Source organism: Leptonychotes weddellii, chromosome 11, assembly GCF_054177405.1.
Source record: "Leptonychotes weddellii isolate Sample4059 chromosome 11, ASM5417740v2, whole genome shotgun sequence".
In the NCBI taxonomy this organism is placed as follows: Eukaryota; Metazoa; Chordata; class Mammalia; order Carnivora; family Phocidae; genus Leptonychotes; species Leptonychotes weddellii.
In genome coordinates, this window is record NC_138379.1 from 9,296,435 (window position 1) to 9,319,290 (window position 22,856).

The following is a 22,856-nucleotide window of genomic DNA, read 5'->3' on the forward strand; positions in this document are numbered from 1 at the left end:
GTAGTAGCCATGCAAAGGCACTGGGGTAGGTGAAGAGGATGGGGAAGCTGGGGACATGGGGAAAGGTGCAGGCACTCGCAGGCGGTGCGCTGGATCCGAGTGAGGTCTGCACAGCTCCCACAGGCCACAGAGACCCAGCGGCGGTCTGCTAGGCTCCGATTTGTCTTCCTGCCTGGGGTAGCTGAGGCTGACGCAGAGATGGACCCGACTTCTGCTCTTGCTGGCTGTGACAGCGAGTTTCAGGCCACAGAGAAGCTTGTGCTTCAGGGACCGGGCCTGTGCCCGGGGGGGTGCGGGCGGGGGGGTCCCTGGACAGGCAGGGCTGGGCTGAAGATGGGCCCCCCCACTCCCCCAGGGATTCATCCCAGTGCTCAGAGAAGCCAGGCTGAAGTGTCCCTGTGGGCAGCCACATCCCCACTCTTCAGGTAGGGACACCAGCTTCCCTGGGCCTGAGGCTCCTTAATCTCTAAACCCTGCAGGTGGGTCCCTGAGGCACCGCCAGCCGTGAGCAAGGCTCTCTCTCTTCCCTGGCTCCCGCACGTTCTGTCTGGCAAGGCACACCTCGCTGACGTCCATGTCAGCATCACTGCGGACGGCAACAAGTGATGAACCTACTTCGACTCTGGAGCAGGGGGCTTGACGCTCCTGGGATTCTGTGGGATCCTGTGCCCTCTTATGGTAGGGCCTTCATGGGCTTCCAAAATAAGGTTTTCGGCAAATATGCGACTGGAAAAGGCAAGTGCAACATCTGGAGTCAGGAAGAGGTTGACATGGAAATGCACCGCACTAAAAATAACTAAGTAAGAGGCAGCTGGTTTTTGCATCGTCACTCGGCGGCCGGCTCTGAGCCGAGCGCTGGGCTCACTCTCTCCTCGGACCCCCACAGCAGGGAGGGGAGGCCTTGGGGGAAGCCCCTCAGCTAAGCACTCTCTTCCAGATAGAGCTGCTGCCCCCTGCTCCGAGCACCCCAGGCCCAAGGACCCCGACTCTCCTTTCCAGTGGGTCAGCGTCCTCTGTGCCCCCAGAAGCAGCAGCACGGGGATCTGCTAGGGAACCTGATGGAAATGCAAATGCCCAGGCTGCACCCCAGACCTGCTGGGGGAGAGGCCCAGCAGCCTGGGTGTGACCAGCCCCCCTGGGAGGTCCCGATGTGCACTCAGCTGAGAGTCGCTGGTCTGTATGGTTTTAGGCCCTTCCCAAAGGCCCCAGTCACCCTCCCCCGGACTCTCCCCTCCGTGAAGGCCCATCGGCAGTCTTGGCGTCCTCTTCCTGAAGATCCCAGCCCAACCCTGGGGAGGGCTCCCCTAAGGGTCCTCTAATTTCTAAACTTGGTCTGAGCTCTTGACGCCTGGTCACTGGAGGCTCCCTGCCCTCTGCTTCCAGCCAGCGAGCCCCCTTAAGGCTCCTTCTGTTCCTGTCTGCTCCCAAGGCTCTCTCCGAGGGGCAGACGCTGGCTCCTGGTTCCTGACGCTCTTGCCTCCCCCCCACCAGCCCCAGCGTCCCACGCCTAGGGGCCGAGGGACTGTGGCACTGGGGAATACGTGCCGAGAGGTCCGTCTCCACTGTGGGAGGGCAGTTGAGGCCTCCCCCGCCCCCCCCCCGCCCCCGCAAGAACAAACGTCACTGTCTTCTTCTTTAGAAAATCTTAGGGCCCTGCCCATCTGGACTACTTTTTTGTTTGTTTTAGCAACTTTTCATAAATTGTCCTCAGGGAGGGTTGGGAGGAGCCTCCACTGTGATTACAGGATTGGAAACAGGGGTTGGGGGAAAGGTCTGAGGAGGCAGGGTTTCAGGTAAGAAGCCCCTTAGCAGGGCCGCCGTGAGAGGTTGTGCAGGATGTTCACTGCACAAGGGTACCTCCTGGAGGAGGCAAGGGAGGGCTGAGGTCCCGAAGGAGGAGGCTCAAGCCTGATGCTCCCCTGTCAAAATGTGTCTACAGGAGGGAAGGGGGGATTCTTTCTTAGCCCCAGGAGCAGTCTGTGCACACCAATCCTTGCACTCTGACCAGGGGCTGTGCAGAAGGAGTCCCTCTTAAAAACCCTACTTTCCTGCTGTGAGGTTATTTGCCCAAGGTCACATAGCTTGGGAGTGGCAGTGCTGGATCCAGCCGCAGAGTCCCTGAGCTCACCCACCACACTACCCTGCCGGCATGCCCTCGGAGGATGGCCGCGGGCCAGCACGTTGGGGCTGGGGGTGGGTGGGGATGGGGGGACTTTCCCCAAAGCAGAAAGGAGACATCTGCCTGTTTCTTAGGGAGGGGTGCAGGCACTTGTCTTTGGAAGACCAGGCCCTCCGTGACCTACAGGAAAGGAGAATTGCCCGCGCTAATATTTTGGATAATCAAGTCGTTTACTGATCTGCCATCTTGGGCTGCAGAGAAAAATATTATCCCCATCACAAGGTCACAGTATTTTAGACATTCTTCACTCGGGATCGCAGGCTTCCCGCAAGATTATTAAGTGCCAGGCCCTGCGACGGAGCCTGTGTCTAAATGGAAGAGTCCTGTACAGTCAATCCCATGGGTGGGGGTGCCCTTGCCTTGATATGGGAGTTTTTACACGTGTTTTACTGAGCACTTCTTAGGTGCAAGGATGCGGAGTTTGACCCTAGGACACTTGGTCAGCAAAGACTTGGGGAACCATTAAATGCAAACTCATGAAGTTCCATTAGCTCGTTGCAGGGCTCCAGGTGCATTTTAAATAAAAGCTGCCCAGCCCTTGCCCTGCAGTCTCTACCCATCCCTACCCGGAAGAGAAAAGGACTGATTTCTCCGAGCACCTACTGTGTGCCTGGCACTCTGTGAATGAAGGTGTGGCGCTGAGGCTTGGCTCGCAGACGGCAAAACCAGGGGCAAGGGCTTGCCCCCCTCCCCAGGGCTGCAGGGGGACAGCCTGGCCTCTGCTCTTCCCACTGCCTGCACCCTGCCTGCCTGAGGATTATGGGGTCAGGAGAGGGCACCCCAGGACAGTGGACCCATGCACGAGATGTCCTCTCCCTCGCGGACCTCTCCTACACAGCGGTCGCCCTCAAACGCAGCCCCAGAGGCACACTCCCATTCCCCCACCTGCGCTTGCAGGGACCCGGGGCTCCTGCAAAATCTCCGGGGGGAAGGGGAGGGGGGGAGGGGCTGCCAGCAATTTTGTCCCTTTCTCACTGATGGAGACGACTATTACAGAATACCACTGGGGCGACTCACCCTCTGGCTGTCCCCGCCTCCCCCAACCCCACCCCTGAACACACACAGACATAGACACACACACACACAGACACACACTCTGGGGCGGATAGACATTTCCTCCCTCAGCCTCACTCGCCTGCCTCCGCCTGCCCCGTGCGGTGCCTCCTCGGCAGGCTGCCACTCGGAGCTGACTGTCCCCAGTGCGGGAATCCTGTGTTCCTTCTTTGCCCAGGTAAGCGAGCAATAGCCCAGGGGCTGGGCAGCCTCGGTGCCCTCTCTGGACCCACAAAGGAAGGTCCAGTTTCACCAGGGGACAGGCTCCTAACGACTAGGCAGAGGGGTGGGTTTACCAAAGACTGGAGGGGACGAGCTGCTCGCAGAAGGGAAGGCACTAGAAGCCAGGCACAGTGGTGAACCACAGAAGCCTCTCTCCATACTCACAAGCAATCTGGGGCAGGGGGAAGGGGGGTGATTAGAGGAGCAGTCTTAGGGTAACTGCCCCTAAAAGTTTGCCTTCTCTGCCCCAACCCCCACCAGAGCAGGACCCTAGCTGCCGGGGTCCCTGAGAATCCCAGGAGGCTGGGTGCCGGCTCCATGCAGCCAGAAAGCCCAAACCCGATGGGTTCCCTGGGATAGCAGGGTTGTGCTCTCTGAGCATCCCCAAGGGACCTGGCCAAGAGGCTGCTGGACTGAAGGGAACGTTTCAGTGCAGAGAGGGGATGGCACTCATCTGTCTGCTGGGTGGAGTCCCAGCGGCACCACTGCAGTTGAGCAACGTTGGGCACATTGCTATGCTTCTCTGAGCCTCAGTTTCCTCTTCTGAATAATGGGGTCTCACAGGGTCACTGTGAGTGCAGTTTCTCGGCAAACTCTAACGCTTGGGAAGCATGGGCATTCCCGGGGAGCACGGGCCCAACTGCTCCCCACCCACCTCCCTGCGATCCCCAGCTCCAAGGGCTCGTCTGCTTGGAAAACTCTAGTTTGATGTCCTGGGGCTGCACCTCACAAAGGACCGTGGTACCTGGAGAAGAGTGTGGATTTTCTCATCCTGGCCAACAGCGTTCCCCCTGGAAATGTGAGTGCTGAGGATCACCCCCCCACTTCCCTCCCTTCTTCCTCCATCAACGCTTGCTTACAGCAGAGGCATGGGAAAGAGAACGGGCTGAGCGCTAAACTGTTGCAGCTCCACTTGTCGGTGTTATGTGCGTGGCTAAGGCCTCAGTTTCCTCCCCTGTAAAATGGGATGGAGTGAAATTCTAGCGCCTTTCTTCTCGAGTCCTGAGCAAGAGAGCACCTATGTAAAGGGCCTCTCGGGGTCTCGGGCGCACAGGGGGGCCCCAGGACAATCTGAGTCCCCAAACCCCGCTCCCTGTCCCCTACCTCCTGTCGGCAGCCTCCCACCCCTCCCCCATCTCAACCAGCTTCACTTCAGGTGGTCTCGGGCTTTCGATGAGGCTGTGGGTCTGCACATCTGGGGTGTCTGCACATCTGCCAGAGGTTGGCTTCCACAGCACTTACCTGAGAAGTTGCTCAATGACTATCTGCTCAATGAGTGCATCACTGAGCAAATAAATAAGCAGGCTGGGTTTTCCCGGGCAGGCAGATGGGTTTGGCTGCCCCCTGGGCAGCGGAACAGTCCTCCAGCCCCATTGGGCCTCCAGGGCCCCAGTCTGGTAGTTCCTCATGCCCAGCTCTCTCCTTGCTCTTATCTTATTTCCTCTCCAACTACCAAAGGAGGGGCCGGCTCCACTGTTCAAGGTCAACACACCCAACCTGCCAGTGTTGTGGGACCTCCATAGGTGCCCCAGTGCCCTGGGAATGGGGAAAGGAGTCCTGCATGGCCTGGCCTTGTTTCTGTTTCTCCATGTGACCCCAGGGGACCTGCAGAATAATAATCACAACACGGATACTGTAGTGCTTCCTGCACGCCGGGCTCCGCTCTAAACGCTTATATATGTAAACTCATTGAACACTACCAACAGCTGTAGGATCTAGGTCCTGTTGCGACTGACATCCGCGTCACAGAGGAGGAAACAAGCTCAGGAAGCTTAAGTGGCTCGCCCAAGGTTGCCATGAGCAGGGGTGCAGCTGGGATGCTATTCCCCCCACCGTACTGTCTTTGCTCAACTTCACTGATCCCCCTCGGCGTCATCCGTACCATTCACGGGACAGATTCCCATCTCCTGGGGAGGGTCCCTGGCTGCCCCTGCCCAGCCTACCTCAGCGCCTCCTTCTCTCCACCGCAGAGCTCACCATGTCGGCCAACGTCACCCTGAAGCCGCTCTGCCCGATCCTGGAGCAGATGAGCCACATCCAAAGTCACAGCAACTCCAGCATCCGCTACATGGACCACGCCTCAGTGCTGCTGCACGGGCTGGCCTCGCTGCTGGGCCTGGCGGAGAACGGGCTCATCCTCTTCGTGGTGGGCTGCCGCATGCGCCAGACCGTGGTCACCACCTGGGTGCTGCACCTGGCACTGTCGGACCTGCTGGCCACCGCCACCCTGCCCTTCTTCACTTACTTCCTGGCCGTGGGCCACTCGTGGGAGCTGGGCACCACCTTCTGCAAGCTGCACTCCTCCATCTTCTTCCTCAACATGTTCGCCAGCGGCTTCCTGCTGAGCGCCATCAGCCTGGACCGCTGCCTGCAGGTGGTGCGGCCCGTGTGGGCGCAGAACCACCGCACGGTGGCCGCGGCCCACAGGGTCTGCCTGGGGCTCTGGGCCCTGGCCGTGCTCAACACCGTGCCCTACTACGTGTTCCGGGACACCATCCAGCGGCTCGACGGCCGCATCATGTGCTACTACAACGTGCTGCTCCTGAGCCCCGGGCCCGACCGCGACGCCACGTGCAACTCGCGCCAGGCGGCCCTGGCCATCAGCAAGTTCCTGCTGGCCTTCGTCGTGCCGCTGGCCATCATCGCCTCGAGCCACGCGGTCGTGAGCGCGCAGCTGCACCACCGCGGCCGCCGGCGGCCCAGCCGCTTCGTGCGCCTGGTGGCGGCCGTGGTGGTGGCCTTCGCGCTCTGCTGGGGGCCCTACCACGTGTTCAGCCTGCTGGAGGCGCGCGCACACGCCGAGCCCGCGCTGCGGCCGCTCGTGTGGCGCGGCCTGCCCTTCGTCACCAGCCTGGCCTTCATCAACAGCGTGGTGAACCCGCTGCTCTACGTGCTCACGTGCCCCGACGTGCTGCACAAGCTGCGGCGCTCGCTGCGGAGCGTGCTGGAGAGCGTGCTGCTGGACGACAGCGAGCTGGGCGGCCCGGGCAGCCGCCGCCGCCGCCCGTCCGGCCCCCGCCCGGGCCCCGCCGCCCGCCCGCCGCCCCCGTCCGGGCCCGCGCGCCTGCTCGCCTGGTTGCGGGGCGGCCGTGCGGCGTCCGCGCAGCGCGCCCGCTCCCGGTCCCAGGACGAGAGGGGCCCCCTGAACCGGGCACTGAGCACCACGTCGGGGTAGAGGGCGGCCGGCGATCGCGCGCGAGAGCGTCCCGGGGGCGGAGTCAGGCCGGGACCGGGCGTCTGCCTTTTAAAACGCCTCCCGTGACCCAGTGCCCTTCAGAACCGTCGGCGGCGGGAGGGGCGGGCGCCGAAATTCTGCATTTCCAGCAAGCTCCCAGGAGGCGAAGTCAGCGCTGCTGGTCAGCGGACCCCGTGGGGACCAAGGCAGGGTTAAAACCACAAGATTTCTCGAACTAGGGTACTCGGGATGCACCTTCGTGGAGCTCAGCTTTACCAGATGGCGGGAGGGGAAGGGAGGGAGGTATTTTTACAGGAAACCAGTGATACGTGCGTTTGGAGTAGAAAACTGAAAGGTTTGGCAAGTACTGGTCCAGTCTAACTCTTCACGTAGTCACCTAGCCAACGTTTATTGAACTAGACGCTTGATCCCACAATCTTGAGGGACAGGTTCTATTAGCTCCAGTTTCTACCCATGATCCAACTGAGGTACATGGAGATTAATCCACTTACCCAAAGTATAGGGTCTGCATACTCACCATTGAGCACCATGCAGTTCAACTACCATTTAGTAAGTGAAAGAACACCCCCACCCCCCACCACCCGCAACATACCCAAGGTACTGAAGGTCTTGCCTGTAAGAGGCCTCCTCTCTACCCTACCGACCCAGCACCAACCAAGGGGTTTATAAGGTAGAAAGAGCAAGGGGTGCCGTGGCCAGCCTGGGCTAATCCAGTGCAGTGGGCATCTCTGCTGAAGGTCTTCTTAGTATGTGAATGTGCACAGCAGCCCCTGAGACCACAGCACATGACATTTCCTCATGGATCCGACATCTATATGGGCCTGGTATTCTGCCATGGAATACCCTATGGGCAATGCTGGTAATCCCCAAATCTTTCCAATGCCCACCCCCCAACCACGCAGCAGCTGGGCGGCTGTCCCGATCTGTAGCAGTCAGGGCTAACTCGGACCTCCTGATAGCGCATCCATGCCCTGACACGTCTCCTCTACCCGCCACGCGCTAGAAGACAAAGACCACTGCACCTGGGTCTGTCCCGGGGCCAGGCGCAGAGCTGTGGCCAGTAACTGGTGGGTGGAACAGTGGAATCTCGGTCCAGTGCTGCCTGTGCGGCTCCTGGCTGGGGTCCTGAAGGCCGGGCTGGCCGGCTTACTGCTTGCCATCGTGCCGGGCCTTGCCCACAGCCCGTGCTCAGCAGACGAACAGATGCGCAGCTGACCGAGCCGACGTCCACCTTCACAGCTCCCCGTGCTCCCTGCTACCCCCCCCCCCCCCGGCTTCACTCGTGGCACTTCCCACTGTCTAACACAGTACCATTTCCCTGTTTATTATGTTTTTTTCCGACAGAACGAAAGCTCCTTGTGGGCAGGGGCCTCTATTCCCCGATACCTAGAACTGTGCCTGTACACAATAAATATTTGTTACAGACTGGATGGCACGGGTGAATCAGATCCGCGGGGCTTCCGCAGAGTCCGGCACAGGCGAGAGCGAGCTGGGGGGCGGGGCGGACCTCACTCCCTGAAACCTTTCGGTGTTGAAAAGTCGGGGAAGCCGGGTTCAGCTGGCCGGGCGACAGGGCCAGTGGGCTGCAGACACCCCAAGCAGCGCTTGGGATGGTGCGAGGGGGACTGGTTCCTGACTGCAGCCTCCTGGCCTGGGTCGGACCCGCGGCCTTGAGCCGGAATACACATTTTAGAGAGTCACCCTCCAGTTGTCAGCTCCCAAGGAACCAGAGAATTTACCCTTCATGGTTGCAAGGCACTCGATGAAGGAGGAGAGAGCAGGAAGGAGGCGGGGGTCGGGGCTGAACCTCTTCCCTCCTCCAGTCTCTGCCAGGCCGCAGGCTCCCTCCGGGCTTGAGAGCCCCCGAAGGCTCAGAGCCCCTCTGGGGTGGGGCGGGGTGGGGTGGCGCCAGCGCTGGAGTGCCGCGTTCCGCTGAGGCGTGTGACCAGTGGCCCGATGAGTGCAGGTCTGACACAGCGGTTGGCCGCAGAAGGCCTCTGGGCTGGCCCGTGCTCACATCTTGGCTGCTGGCCCCTGGGGTGGCTTCTGCAGCAGCGCCAGCGTGTCCTGCTTCTGAATGGAGCGAAGCTGCTTCTTCTTCGCCCGCCTGAGCTTGGCGGGGTTTCGGATCTGGGGGCGGTGTGAGGAGAGGGCATTAGTGTGGCTGTCGTCCCTGCCCTGTGCCCCGGGGAAAGGGAGGCCACCCCGCAGGGGTGCCGAGGCATCTCGACACAGCGCCCAGCCTGGCCGCGGTTCAGATCCCCCGAGCGAGACAACACTCACCACTTGGACAACCTCTGCCCTCCGCTCATTCTCCAGGCGGCGTTTCAGGTTCTCGGCCCGGCGCTGTTTCTTCTCCTGGAACACAGAGGGGACGGGGATTTGAGGCTGGGAGCCGGGGCAGCCCTGGTCTCTTAGGCCTCAGGGGAATGAAAGCTGGCTGAGTTCCCAGGGAGAGGACAGACTCTCTCACCCCAGCCCGATTGTTGCTGGCGGGCCAGCAAGGAGATATGCCCCTGCCCGTGACTGCAGCCGAGAAGGGGGGCACCTGGTCGCGCAGCTTAGATAGGGGGATGGTGGGTGGCGGGAGGTAAGACACAATGGTCCCCATGCCCCCCGCCCCATCAGCTGCCGGGGGTAAGGGGTGGAGGCTACGGGGAAGAGGCTATCTGGGCCCCGTTCAAATCCTGGCTCTGCTGCTTCCAAATGGGTGACTTTGGCCAAGCTGCTTAACCTCTCTGTGCCTCAAGGCCCCATATTGAAAGTGAAGAGATTACTCCGGATTGTCCTGAGGAATAAATGAATGCATGCATGCACTGGCCTTGGAGGGGTACCCGGCCCGGTGGGAACACTTCAAAGATGGATCTAGTTGGAGTCTGTCTCAGGGATGGGGAGTCCAGTGCCTTCTGGCTATGCTGACTGCCGCCCCGGGTGGGGCCTGAGGGGATGGCGGCTCTGAGGCCGCTGCATGGTCAGGGGCCTCTCCGGGCTTTGAGGACTTAGGGGAGCAGGGGTGGCCTGGGCCCCTGGGGAGGAGAAAGGAGAAGTGAGATTTGGGCTCCTGTCAGGGGAAGGGCTGGGCTGGGGGCACTCCCGGGGGGGTGACAAGAAGTCCGTCTTGCTCAAGAGGTAGTCCGGGCCGCACAGGAAGTAAGATAAGGACTCGGCACACAGCAGCACTGGGGTGCCTCAAAACGGGGGAGAGATGGCTGAATTGCCTGGCCCAGCCCCTTCCCTCGGTGGCCAGGCTCGGGCCTGTGCCCCTGGGATCACTAGGCAAGTGACATCCCTCTGATAACCCCAGTCCTGGTGGGGTGGTCGCAGACCTCATACTCTCGTGTGCTGCCTGCTGGGGCTTCCTGGAGCCCGAAGGGGTTGGGGCGGGACCTCTAAGCAGGCATTTCCGGCCTGGGGCTGAGGGGCAGGCAGAGCATGAGGAAGGTGTGGGGTATCCACTTTGCTGATGCGTGGGAGCTGTCCCTTGGGGAACGATGGCAACAGTACTGGGATAAGGCTCTCCTACCTGAGCGAGGACCCTGAAGCCCGTATCCCCAAATGCTTTGATCGGTAGTGAGGGCCACCGCGGGGGGCTTCGTCCTGGGCTCCTCCCCATCCTTGAGTCTCTCATAGAGCCCTGGGCTAAAGTGGACACTGCACTGGGCTTCCCCGCCCTGCGGTCCCAGACTGCACTTCTACTTCTGGCCAGGCTCCCTGCCTCCCTAGGGCCAGCAGCCCTCCCCCTACCCCCAGGCCTATTCCAGCAGTCACCACCTCAGCCCCCTGAGCTCCAGCCTCAGCCTGGCTGGCTGGCCCCTCACCTGCCGGCGTTTCTCCTTCTCCTCCTCTAGGTGCCGGGCGAAGTCCTTGGCCAGCTTCCTCTCCTGCCGTTCCTTCATCTTCCGCTGCCAGGATGTGCGCAGGGGCTTGTCCTGCACCATTTGGGAGAACCTGGAAGGGAGACAATGGGCGCTCGTGTCATCCGTGGGAGGTGCCCATGCCCACTTTCCCCTCAGCTCTGGGCTCTGGGCCTTCCTCCTCAGAACCCAGGCAGAATTACATCCTCCCCTGCCCGTTCGCCAGGCAGCAGCCCTCCGGGTCTGCAGAAACGGGCCCCAGTCATGCCAGCTGCCATTTCTTAAGCCCTAGTTACATGTACCCTGAGATGGTACTCTTGTTCTTCCCATTTTAAAGAGGAGCAAACCAAGGCTCAAAGAGGTTAAATAACTGCACCAGGTCACCTTGTACCTGAACAGCTGTCAAGACTGAAACCCCTGTGACCAGAGTCCAGACCACAGAGCCTTTCCATAAGGTTCTGCTGCTTCCGCCAAGCAAGCTCAGCTTGGGTGCTAATGCTTCTGGAGCTAGGGCTCACTCCCTCCAGGGGCGGCCTATTCCATTTCAGAACAGTGCGGGGGTATGTGAAAATGTAGTGGGCATGAGAGGATATCGGGGGATGTCCTGTTTTCCTAAGTGTGACAGTGACATTACAGTCCCAGGAGAAACAGGACTATCTTGGTAAGAGATAAGCATACTGCATATGGGTGGAATGATCTATCTACGACATGCGGGAAAATATTCCAGGAAAGAAAGGAATGTCAAGGAGCAAGACAAAGCTAGACCAGTACGATTGTGAGTGCTGCTGAGCAGGTGAGGAGAACGGGGTGGGGGTCACAAACCACGCTCTCCCCTTTTCTGTAGGTCTTTCTCCTTGAGCTATCTGCAGCCTTGCTGGCTGCCCCGTGGGCCTTTTCTCCTTTGCAGATCCTCTCATAGTGGCCTTTTTGGCTCCTCCACCAATTTCTTGACTTCTGGAAGAGCTCTTCTTCATCCACTTCCATTATATGGTACCCCAAATGGTCACTGCAGGTCGGCGGGCTCGCCCCAGCTTCTGAAGGCTGCGGTGCACAGGGCAGAGACCACTTCCCTCAATACTGCTCTTCTGGGCCATTTTCTCCCCTTGTTCCACAGGAGTCTGGTACACAAAGCCTGGACCTTGACCCCCAGGGCTGAAGGCCTGTCCATCTTCAGCCTGGTTCTGACCCCAGAATGGCCCTCGACTGCTCCCTCGCCCTCTCCCCTAGGACTTCCTGCTGAAGACCTGGCGTCCTAAGCACAGACTTCCTCCCCAGCCCCGTGATGAGAAACCCAAAGGGACAAGGCCGTGGGGACCTGGACACACACAGAGCCACAGGGCACACCGCTGCCTCCTTCCAGAGCAGCGCTGCCGAGCAGAACCGTCTGTACTGGTGGAAAGTCTCGATATTTACACTGTCCGGAGAGGCACTGAGCAGCCGAGCAACTTGAGATGTGGCTGGTGTGATGGAGGAACTGAATGTTTAAGTTTTTAAATTTTAACCAACTTAAACTGAAATCGCCACATGTGCCTGGCGGCTACGCTACAGGGCTGACAGTTCCAGAGCATCGGTTTTACCTGGAGGTTGAAGGCAGACAGGCCTGGGTTTCAAGGCCGGGATCTGCCTCCTACTACCTGGGTGATCTTGGGCAAAGTAGCCGGAGTTTCAGCGACTTTCCACGTTGAACAGAGACAAGAATGGTTCCTGTTCCAAAGGGGGGTGGGAGGATTGAGACAAGGCTGGAGAGGCATTTAGCACAATGCTCTGCACATGGCAGCTGCTCACTAAACACTGCCCTTCAGAGGAGGGAGATGGCACACCCAAGGGGCGCTGTGCAGCTGGCATTTAGCCTAAGCATGGAAGGGGGGGGGCTGCAGCCGGGCCTTCCCAGCCCACCGCCGCCCTCCATATCCCTCGTTTTGCTGGGACACCTTCTGCTGCAGGTGCTGCGTCCACTGTCTCTGGGCTCTGCTCACCACCCGCCGAAGCTGCTTCCTCAAAGACCCTGAACATCAATTCAGTGGCCCTTTGGCCCTTATCCGCAAGACCTACCTGCAGCTTCTGAACGTGTTTTAGTTCTACTGCAACCGAGGCCTCCTGACTGGTCTCTCTGCTTTCACCCCTGAAGTCCTATGGTCTGATAACTCCCTGATTTCTCTGCACAGCCTTGAGTTCCCCATATGTAAAATGAGGATAATCCTAACAGCAGCTGCTTCACAGTGTTGCATGCAGACTAACTGCCCGAGGCACGCTGGTCCCTCGGTCTGCAAGGCCTTCGCGCTGGCCGGTCCTTACCAAAATGCTTAGCAGTGTTCTACAGGCTCAGTGCTCCATAATACTTTTTAACACAAGGGCAAATAACCGTAAAAGATACTAGCTGGTGAAGACCTCCCAGCTTTTTACCAAGTAAGGGCTGGTTTACTTGCTTCTGCTTCCCTCACTGGAAAGCGGGCAGACAGAGGTAATGCTTGTTGAATGAATACACAAATGAGGTGCTCTACGAGAGGTACACAGGTACTCTGAGGAGGAAAGCATCACAGAAATAACCTTTGAGGGCGCGGTCTCACCCTCCCTGGGATCCCAGAGCACTTTACCACATCCTGATTATAATTACCTGTTCGTGTGAGACCCCCCAAATGTGAGCTCTCTCCATCCTTGAGCCTCTCTCTGGGCAGCACAGGTGCCCCAACACCACAGAGAACCACACCCCTGCCTAGCTTTCCCCAACTTCACCTTTTCTTGGAGCGGTCCTTCCACACCCGCCCGGATTTGGGCTTTCCCTTAGGGATTACAGGAACCTCCTTCCCCTCCTTCAACTTCTTGGACGCTGGGGCCTGGGCTGAAGAACTTGTCCGCTTCTTTGCCCCTAGGCCGCTTTTCACCGTCTCCCCGGCCGAAGGTGGCTTGCTCGGCTCGTGCTGACCCTGGGGGGAGCCGGGTGACTGGGCTGTCGGCTCCTGTAGTGGTCGCGAGGGCTCCGGACCCGGCGCTTGCTGAGCCGGGTAAGGCTCAGGGGATCCTGGGCCCAGCTGCAGCTGATGTCGGGGAGACCCCGAGGCCAGCTCCTTCTTACTCAGGGCCAACTCCGAGTCCAGTTCTTCTTGGGTTTGGGAGAACTTTGCTGACTGCCCACTTGGCTTTGGCTGAAACCCGGGGGGTTGTGGACCCGACTCCGGAAGTGTTTGGGGCGACTCCACGCCTGGATCTTGCTGAACCTGGTGGGACCCTGGGCCCGGCTCCGGCTCCCTTCCGGGGGACCCCAAACCTGCACCCTGCCGTAGAATAGGTGATTCCGGGCTTGTCTCCAGCTGACAGCCGGGAGACTCCAGGCCGGGTTGCCGCGCACTCGGCGACTCGGGCTCCCTCGTTTCTTCTGGGTCCGACTTGAACGCCACAAGGGCCCGTCTCGCCCGCAAAACTCGGCTGGGGGTCTCGGGGGATTCAGGGTTTAGGCCTTCCAGCCGCCGGCTGCGCCTGAGCGGCGTATCCATGGCCAGGCCTGAAAGTTTCAAGTTTCAACCCACGTGCAGCCTCCACCGACTCTGGGGCGACCGGCGCGGTCCTATGACGTCAGGAGCCGCCGTGCCAGCGCGAGGCAGGAAGGGCCGTTGCCGGGGAGACCATGTTGGTGATGGGCGGAGAGGCGGGGCCGACGGCCCTAGGCGGCCGGGCTTACAAGGCGCGTGCGCAAAGGGCTTCGGCGCATTTACTCGCAGGGGAGCTGTAGCTTGAGGTCTACGTTTGCCTTTCGTGCAAACTCTTTTCTCCCTGGTGAAAAAAAGAGTGTGCAGGAGGAGAAGGGAAGGGGGTGGGGGTCCCATTTCCGGGAGAGAAGATTGGAAAAAGGTCCATGGAAACTTAGCCGCTAACTCACTGCTGTGGGACAAGGGTCCCACTCTCTTTGGGCCTCGGTCTTCTCATTGGTAATATGGGTAATTTTGCACGAGCTTAGTGTATCGAAAATGGTCCTGTCGGAGTACTCATAACTGCCAGAGTTTATGCTACCTGGCGAATCCTGGGATCGGGAAATCTCTTGTCTTGAGTTACATGTTAAAGGTAACGCTTTCCTTCCCTTCTCCCAGTCCTGTGCTTAAGTATCAAATCTACAGCTCTGCCTTTTCAACATTTTCACCATTCATGCGTGAAGTTGAGGTGCTTACCCCTTGGTAAGATGCACTACCTTTGTGTCCTGGACCTTCAGCCCCAGTTCTGGAAACAGCGATCAGATCACCACTGACCAAGACAGAGTTCCTTGCCCCAGCGTGTGAGGAGCCTGCCTTCTCCCCACTCCTCTGTGTGAGACCCAGGAGGAAGTTTTCATTTCGCTCACAGCATGTATCTGACCAAAGAATGTCTTGGAAGTTGCCCAACTCTATTACAGCACTTTTAAGTCTTTCCTTAGAACTGCCTGGGGATGGCCCTCAGGGATCCCAGGACCCCTGTCCAACTGTCCCACTGGCTGCATCGACAAACCACTGTTTCTCCAGCTGAGGGGTTATGAGAGGGCCTGGGAAGCGGTCCAAGGGTGTTGAGGCGACAGAGAAAGAAGGTGGGGCAGACGTCCAGGCCCTCAGCACCCAGAGCACGGCCCCCACCTGCTGAGTCACTCTACTGACACTGCAGCAGGACTGAAGGTCAGATTGGGCCCCGCGAGTCTTGAGTGCTGATCAAGGAGGAGGTGAGGAGGAGGAAAACGCAGGCAAAGGTTGCTGGAGGATGGCAGTGTGGGCTGAGAATCCCTTAATACCTCTCGCCCCTTGGCTGGTGCCACGGCATCCAAGATACATCCTTATGAGTTCAGCCTGTTGAAGTCACCTGCCTGAGGGTCAGGCGATGGTACGGCTTCCCCACTGTCCCTTCTTGTCGTCAGGAATAGTCGTGCCCTTGTGTAGTAATCACGTGTCAGCTTCTACCTTCCGGGCCCTTCTCAGAGACTCCATCTGTAGGCTCAGTGCCCTCCTGTTCCTGGGCCTTGGAAGGCCCTGCAGGGCCCCTTCCCAGTAGCTCAGCTCCCCACTGCAGAAGCAGCTAGGACCCCTCCTTGCTCAGCTCTCCTAGCCCCCAACTCTTGGTTCCTTAAATTCTCTGCTGCAGCCTGGAGGCCTGAATGGCCTGCCACTTAGAACCAAGCCCGATGTGCACTGCCAGGGTGGCTGGAGGAGACTACACGGCTGTGCCACGACTGCCTTGCTTGGGGCCAGTTTCCGCTCCCTGCTTCCTGAGCTCCTGTCCTCAGCTGGAGGGGATGCTTGCAAAGGCCAGGTGGATTGTATCCCTGTGGGCCCTGCTTAAAATACTTTGGAGGGCGGTCTCAGATCCCTGCCCGGGTGGTGTGAGGAAGGGAGGTGTCTTATAGACATTGTTTGAATCAGTGTGGAGACATCAAGCGAATTCTGGCCCTGAACCCTCCACTCCCTCCTGAGCTCGATAAGTCAGTATCGTTATCGGTGGTGTTCAGGGGCCCAGGGGGGATGCCTGAATTTTTCAGAAAAGCCTGATGTGACAGTCACTGCTGGGACTCCTTTGCATTCTACTGCCCATCTCAGCCTCCTTGCCCATGGGGGTGGGGAAGGGCTGCTGAGGGGTTCTCTACCCTCCGCAGAGGCCCCCAGCAGGACTGAGCCCCAGTTGTCTGCGAAGGCAACCTGGTCGTTCATGCGCCCCTTTTTGGCTTCTTCCTGGTCCCTGCCTCACTTTCCCACTCCCTTACAGGTGCTTGCTGGGGTCATTTTCTGAACAGACTATTTGCATATAAGTCCTTTCGTGCACGGAACCCAGCCTCAAACACTGGGGCGAGAAGTACTGGGCCAGGCATTCTTTCAAGGGCTCTCTCTGTCTCTCTCTCCAGACCCATTCGGTCCTCATAACAATGCTGTGAGGCAGGTGCTGTTGATATTACTCCCATTTCACAGATAAAGAAACTGAGGCACAGAGAGGCTGGGACGCTTGCAAAGGTCACACAGCAAATAAGTGGGGGAGGCACGATCCACATCAGCTGTCTGACCTCAGAGGCACAACTCTTAAGAGGAAGTCTCCCTGTTATCTGGCCGAGGAAATCGATGCACAGAAAGGCTAAGGTGCTCGCCTAAATCGCACAGCTACACACTGAGGTGCTAGGATTACAGTTCCAGAGCTGGGACGCTTAGCTGCCTTGCTTACCTGTTCCTCACGCCGATCCTGGTCTGTGCCCTCACTGGGAGGTGCTGGGCGCCACGTTGCCCCAAGGGCCGCCTGTGGTTCTGTGTACCACACACGGCAGGCAGAGCCTGCTGGACCAGCACTACCCGGCTTACTTATTATGTAAGGTGAGATCTGCTGACTGAAGAAAACCACACGCCCACGAAGATATGCATCAAGTGTTCTTCTCCGAGCCATTGGTCCTCCATCCTGCCAAGGGTGCCGCAGCAAGAGGGGTGACTGTCTCCTGATGTCGGGGGCCTCTACCTGTATGGTCCTCTGCTCAGCATGGAGATCAGAGATGGCCAGGGAACGGGTCCTGGGGTCACCAGCGTCACTAACCGGGCAGTCACTAGGCATCAGGCCTCTCCTGGGGTTTCAGGGGCAGGGGATATCACGGGTGGCTGCTCCTGGCTTGTCACCACTTCCCGAACGAGGGAGCGAAGGAAGGGATGCCCCCTTGCAGGGTGTGGGCTGGAGAACGAGCACCTGTGCCTGGTGAGAGGAGAACATTCCCGTTTTCCCAACAGGGACATCCGAGCCTGGGAGAGGTTGTGCTCTGGCGCAGGGTGACACAAGGGGAGGGTGACACGGGTGCAAGGACAGGACTGGGATTTGGGGCTTCCTGATTCCACACCCACACTCTTGCTCTCCCATCACTGAGCCAGGACTGGAAGCAGGGGGAGCTGCGGGTGTGGAAGGACAGGGGAGGTGGGTAGCTGGCAAGGGGATGTGTGAGGACAGGGCCCCAACGGGGTGGAGGTGTCGCACGGCTGGGCTGCCCTTCGCTGGGTCCCACGAGTCCAGGCTGCCCTCTCTTCTACTCAGAGGTCTCTTATGTATTTGAAGCTTCCCCGGAATTGTCTTTTATCCAGGCTGAACGTCTCCCTCCTCCTTCTGTCCCTCTCATGACAACACAGTAAACCTCTGGGAAAGACAGCAGTGGTTCTCTACAACCCTTCCAGAATGTGCTGTCCAGAGCTCCCTCAGGTACCCAGGGCTGACTGCCCCACAGAGAACTGAGGGCATTTTTCACCTGCCTATTCCATGATTCCTATCAGTGTGACCAGGTCCCCATTCTCTTTCCAAGGGCCAGCCATCAGTTGAGGCCCTCCGTCTGGTTCCAGCTGCCATCCCCTGGAAACTGGACACGGGCTGCTGGTTTTCCTGGACAGGTGCAGGCTTTGTCACTTGGCCTTGTTGCATTTGGCTTTGACCTGCTGGAGATCCGGCTGTCCTCCTTCAATCCCTGCTCCCCTCCCCCTTTGCATGTGTGACCTTCTGCTTCTAGGAACCTCCAATCACATCCTACTGAGAATGTGCAATGTGCAAGGGTTATCATGTCAGTTCTTATCAGGAGCCTTTATCTCAGAGGTTCATCTCTTCTCTCTGTTCCTAATAGCTCATGCTGACTTTCAGGTCCTCAGGAGGAGGGGGGCAGAGACCTCAGCAGAGGGGTGTGTGTGGGGGCACCTGGGACCCTTGGTGTGAGGCCTCCCAGCTGTCCCACGGGGCATTGCCAGGGGACAGAGAAGCTGACTGGATTGGGAAGGGACCACTTTGCAGAGTTCTCATGTACCTGCAAAGCTTATCTCCTGATCCCTCATGCTATCTGCAGATTTTGTTAAAACAGCAAGGGGCCGACCAACTCCCTCCGAAAAAGACAAGACCGCCTCCCTCTGCCAGCATCCGTAGCATGTTCTCCTGCCCCAGGCAGGTCAGGGAAGGGGCGGGGTGGGGAATGAACACCTGTGCCAGGCGGGAGGGAGAGGTCCTGGGGAGGGGGCCATGGCAGCTCGTACCCCATCTCTCGCTCTCCCCACTGTATCCAACAGCAATGTTTCTCAAACTTTGGGAAGCATCGGAATCATATGGAGGGCATGTTGAAACACAGTCTGGGCTCTGACCCCAGACATTAAGACTTGGTAGCTTCTGGGGTAGGCCTGAGAGTCTGCATTTCTACAAGCTCCCAGGGGTTGCTGCTGCTGGTCCTTGGGCCACGTTTTGAGGAGCAGTGTCCTGCAGGGGAATCAGTGGTTCAGGAAGTGCTTTCCTGCTTTACTTTCCCAGAAAGGGCAGGGCCAAGTTCACCAGCACCCTGTCATTTATTTACCCACCAAATATTTACTGAACGTTTACCCTGTGGCCCGAGCTTGGAGTACAGCAGGGAACGGGGCAGTTGTGGTTCCCTGCCCGAGGGTGCGTACACGGTCTTGGGGCACAGATATTAAACACTTGAATCTCAAAACTTCCCTTCGAGGAAGGCTGAGCAGAAATCATTTTCCCTATTTTTCAGGTGAGGAAATAGCATCGTGGAGAGGTCACATGACTTGCAGAATGGAAGTGGCAGAACCTGAGCTCAGGACATTACTCAAAATGGGACTGTGGCACCATGGCGGTGAGTCATCTCTACTTTATGGGGTTGGGTTTAGGGGGCCGAGCTACAGGCCCCGGTGTCAGTAGGGGGCTTCACCCTTATGTATGGAAGGAGAGCTTGACAGACAGACACTTCCATGCCCACACCCACGACTCTCAGTTCCCAAGAACTACATAACTGCAGGGTTTCCCAGTGACTCACTTCCCCTCTGTTCCTCTCTGTTCACTAATTTCTCTCCTTTCATTTCCCCTAAAGTTTGTTTTTCCTAGGCTCTGGCCTTTCCTCAGTGTGATATTTCCTCCAGGGTGTGATGCCTCCCCCAACCAAGATGGCAGCCTCATCTCCATGGCAACCCCCAGAGACTTTGCCTTGGGGACCCAGTTGCAAATTGCGAAGCCCCTTTCCTGAAGCCTGGACCAGCAAGGTCTCTGTTTGAGGATGGGGTCTGCGGGCCCCATGGCCGGGAACTCTCGGCTCACCCCACCTCTGCACACTCTAGCCGGCACTGCAGCTGGCCCTGATCAGACTTGGTGAGAGGAGGTTTCCCCTGAGTCAACAGTCTCACTTCTCTGTTCTTCTCATGCACCTTCCAGAAGGACCTCAAGCTTTCCAGGGGCAAGATGGAACAGCTGGCCCTGACCCCCGCTGGATCAGCCAGGCTCATTTTTCTGGATCTCCCATCCCAAAGCTTGCTCTACCCAAGGACCGTTGTAGAAACAAACAGATCTGTTCCGCCCAAAAGATCCTTCATATGTTTACAGGTTTTAAAAGCATATCATTTATGGTAAATTTTAAGGACATAAAAATTGTGGCGACGTTGATGAGAAGATATTTTATTGCAGTGGATGGAAAATACACAAAACCATAGCAATTTCCCTGGAAGTTCAGACGGTAGAGATTCTGTCTAGAGTGGCCACCAAGCATGGTGTGCTGGGATTATCTCATTTAATTCTCCTGGCAACTCCTTGGTGAAGTTGCTCTTGCCACCCAGGTTTACAGAGAAGGAAACTCTCCAGGAACAGGCAGCGGGCGAAAGGCAGAGAGAGGATTTGGAGGCAGGACTCTGCTCCCAAAGTGTGTGCACCTTCACCCACACCTGCCTGCCTCTGATTTTGCCATTTGACCTACATCAGGAATAAGCCCTGAGGCAGAAATTTCAGGTCATCAAGAAAGTTATGCCTTCCGTACAGAGCAGAAGCTGATCCATCAAAGAGTTACTCCGCTGCTCTTTTACTTTCCGTTCAAAATAAAATATAACACAACACTCAGATATTATCACTGTGCCTGAGTGGTTTTAGCCCTCTACCTGCAAGATGACTCTGGGCAGATCTAGATACACTGCTTTTTTTTTTTTTGAGATTAGACACAGAAAGGGGTAGAAGATTGCATTTTCTAAAGTTGCCTGCAACAGTATCTGCCATCCACGTAGTCTTCTTCCAGTGGAACCTTGACACCCCTTCCCTTGAGGAGGAGGGTCTACGTCTCCCCCGCATCCAAACCTGGAAAGACCTTTGTGATTGCCTCGGCCAAAGGAGAATGGTAGAACTGTTGCTGTAGGACGATAAGACTGTCATGCACTTCCTCCTGGCTTTCATGGCATGCTCACTCTGGAACTCAGCTGCCGTCTTATGAGGAAGCCTATATCGTCATGTGCGGAAACCACATGGAGAGGCCAAAGAAGGTGTCCCAGCTGACAGCTGCATCATCTGCCAGGCGTGAGCCAAGATGCCTCCAGATGCTTCTAGCCCCCACCTGTCAGGTCACTCTCAACTTTGCATCTTCCCAGCAGAAGTCCCCAAAATCATGGAGCAGAGACAATTCTCCCTGCTTTGCCCTGTCCAAGTTCTGCACCGCAGGACCTGTGAGCATCATAAAGTGGATGTTTTACATCACTGGGTTTTGGGGTTGTGTGTGACGCAGCCGTGGTAACTGGAAGAGAAGGTATTGGCTTACACTCAGGTGTCTGTCTCAAGGGGGATAGTCTTGTGGCCTTTACTGCACCCTCTCTTGGAGCAGATGTGATTGGTAGGGATGGCGCCCCATCAGCCCCATGACTTCATTGGAGGCAGATTGGGTGGACAAACCCTTCCTTGTTCTTTAGTTACAATAAATTAATATATTTTACTTGCTTCCTTGTTTATTATTTCCCATTGGCTAGAATGTTGTTGCCCTGTGGATGGGATATTTTTCCTGTTGTGTTTGTTACTGTATTCTCAGAGTCCAGACTAACACTTGGTTCTTCGTAGTTGTGCAATAAATAATTATTGAATGAATGAGTTAATGAAGATGAAACTTCAAGTGGGCACAATTTTTGGTAATGATTCCTCAGGAGAATTCTGTTAACTTTCCACAGGCTAGTTGTTATGATAATGTAACATTAATTTCTGGACAATGTCTAGCTCACACTGTGGTGGGAATTTCTTGAGAATTGTAGTAGAGAATAGGATAGAGAAGAGATGAGAACAGAGAATAGTTAACGGAATTGAGTTAATAGTTAAGAATAGGTAAGAGTCCCAACATTTTCTCTAAATTAAAAAAATCGTTAAATGTATATGAGTGGTAGGGGGGCTTTGGGTATAAACTAAAGAGTTTGTTCAAGATGTTTCTGGACTTTCTCTAAAGGAATGTAGAATCAGTCAACAAATAAGAATCGATTCAAGCAAACTTTGTTGCCTGGCATGTTCTGGGTGTCATGGGGTCCACAAACAAGTGTAAGGTGGGGACACTGTCCTCGAGACAGCGTTGAGTCCAGCTGAAACCTGTGAGGCAGCCAACCCAGGTAGGCAAGTGAGGCCCAGGGCTAAAACCGATCGGGTTTCAGCAGCTGAGGTTCCTGAGGATGAGGGAATATCAGAGAGGACTTCTTGGAGGAGGCAGGTCCAGGCAGGCAGCTTCCCCAGGCACTGACTTAGAGGAACACTGAAACCCCATAGGGATTTATCAGAAATCTGCCTGTTAACTTGGGTTTCCACCTGTAGATTCTCACAGAGCTGGTGGAAAGGAAATTCGTGTCCTTTTGTCAAAATACTCTTAAACAGGTAAGTAAGTACTTACATAGGTAATACCCTTAAATAGAAAGAAAACCTTCTCCTCCCTAGCGTGGGCATATGTCCTGGAGGGTAGGGGCTAGGGGGTAATCTTGTGATGTACATTGCAAGTTGCTGCACCCACTGGCCCGTCTGGGGGGCCCTGGAGTGGGCATTGCTGGTCATTCCAGATTCTGAAACCAGCTAATGCACAACAAAGGGCTGTTTACCAAGATCGTAGCTGCAAGCCTTTAAATGTCTCCTAAACAGAAAGAACCTACAGAGAGAACAATACAGAGAGACTTGTCTGCTCCCCCAGCAAGTCACTGTGCTGCTGGCAACGGAGGGATGCATGCTCGTTCTCTATTACATGCCCGAGAGGAGAACCAGGAGAGGAAAGACCGTTCCAAAGAAACTAGAGTTCTGTTTGCTGCATGAAATACGACTCCATTTTTATTTGTGGGGAAACAATTTTCTTCCCATCCTAAGTTGACATTAAACAAATACTGGAAGATGATTAATTTAAAGCATGCCAAGTGTTTCTGGTCTGCACTGCAGACAGGACGGTCTCTGCCAGGTCACATTGTCCTGTTGGTAAGCCTAAGAAAACATGGCGGATAACTTCAGAAGCTCCCAGAGGCCATGATTAGTGCTGTGGTCGGGGTGAGCACACCTGGAGGAGTGACTGTCTGTGCATGTCCTGGAAGAGCCCAGGAAGGCACCAGCTTGGTGTCTCTGTCCTGTGGTCTTCCTGGCTGTTCCTTCTTTGACC

The 22,856-nt window shown here is 56.9% G+C and overlaps 2 protein-coding genes and 2 long non-coding RNA genes across 7 annotated transcripts; 2 read left to right on the forward strand and 2 right to left on the reverse strand.

Moving 5' to 3' along the window:
- Positions 1-696: 696 nt before the first annotated feature.
- On the reverse strand, positions 697-5,412 carry LOC145716125 (uncharacterized). Its single transcript, XR_014138541.1, has 3 exons — positions 5,398-5,412; positions 4,315-4,409; positions 697-726 (listed from the first exon to the last, which is right to left on the reverse strand). It is a non-coding gene; the product is annotated as an uncharacterized LOC145716125 (long non-coding RNA).
- On the forward strand, positions 3,199-8,080 carry PTGDR2 (prostaglandin D2 receptor 2). 4 transcript variants are annotated; one of them, XM_081798042.1, is made up of 3 exons: positions 3,202-3,410; positions 4,159-4,253; positions 5,425-8,080. In XM_081798042.1, exon 3 carries the CDS (start codon positions 5,433-5,435, stop codon positions 6,627-6,629), a length of 1,197 nt encoding a protein of 398 aa, XP_081654168.1. In that variant the 5' UTR covers positions 3,202-3,410; positions 4,159-4,253; positions 5,425-5,432; the 3' UTR covers positions 6,630-8,080. The 4 variants fall into 4 exon arrangements, with proteins under 4 accessions (XP_081654169.1, XP_081654168.1, XP_081654166.1 ...); XM_081798040.1 differs by having other exon boundaries at positions 3,203-3,410; positions 4,127-4,253; XM_081798043.1 differs by lacking the exon at positions 4,159-4,253 and having other exon boundaries at positions 3,199-3,410.
- Positions 7,951-14,076, reverse strand: CCDC86 (coiled-coil domain containing 86). The gene is made up of 4 exons (XM_006730311.3): positions 13,238-14,076; positions 10,469-10,598; positions 8,934-9,008; positions 7,951-8,780 (listed from the first exon to the last, which is right to left on the reverse strand). The coding sequence occupies exons 1-4, from the start codon at positions 13,993-13,995 to the stop codon at positions 8,664-8,666; spliced, it is 1,080 nt and encodes a 359-aa protein (XP_006730374.1). The 5' UTR covers positions 13,996-14,076; the 3' UTR covers positions 7,951-8,663.
- Positions 14,077-18,842: 4,766 nt separating this feature from the next.
- LOC115939898 (uncharacterized) lies at positions 18,843-21,182 on the forward strand. Its single transcript, XR_014138543.1, has 2 exons — positions 18,843-19,079; positions 19,314-21,182. It is a non-coding gene; the product is annotated as an uncharacterized LOC115939898 (long non-coding RNA).
- The last annotated feature ends 1,674 nt before the right edge of the window (positions 21,183-22,856 follow it).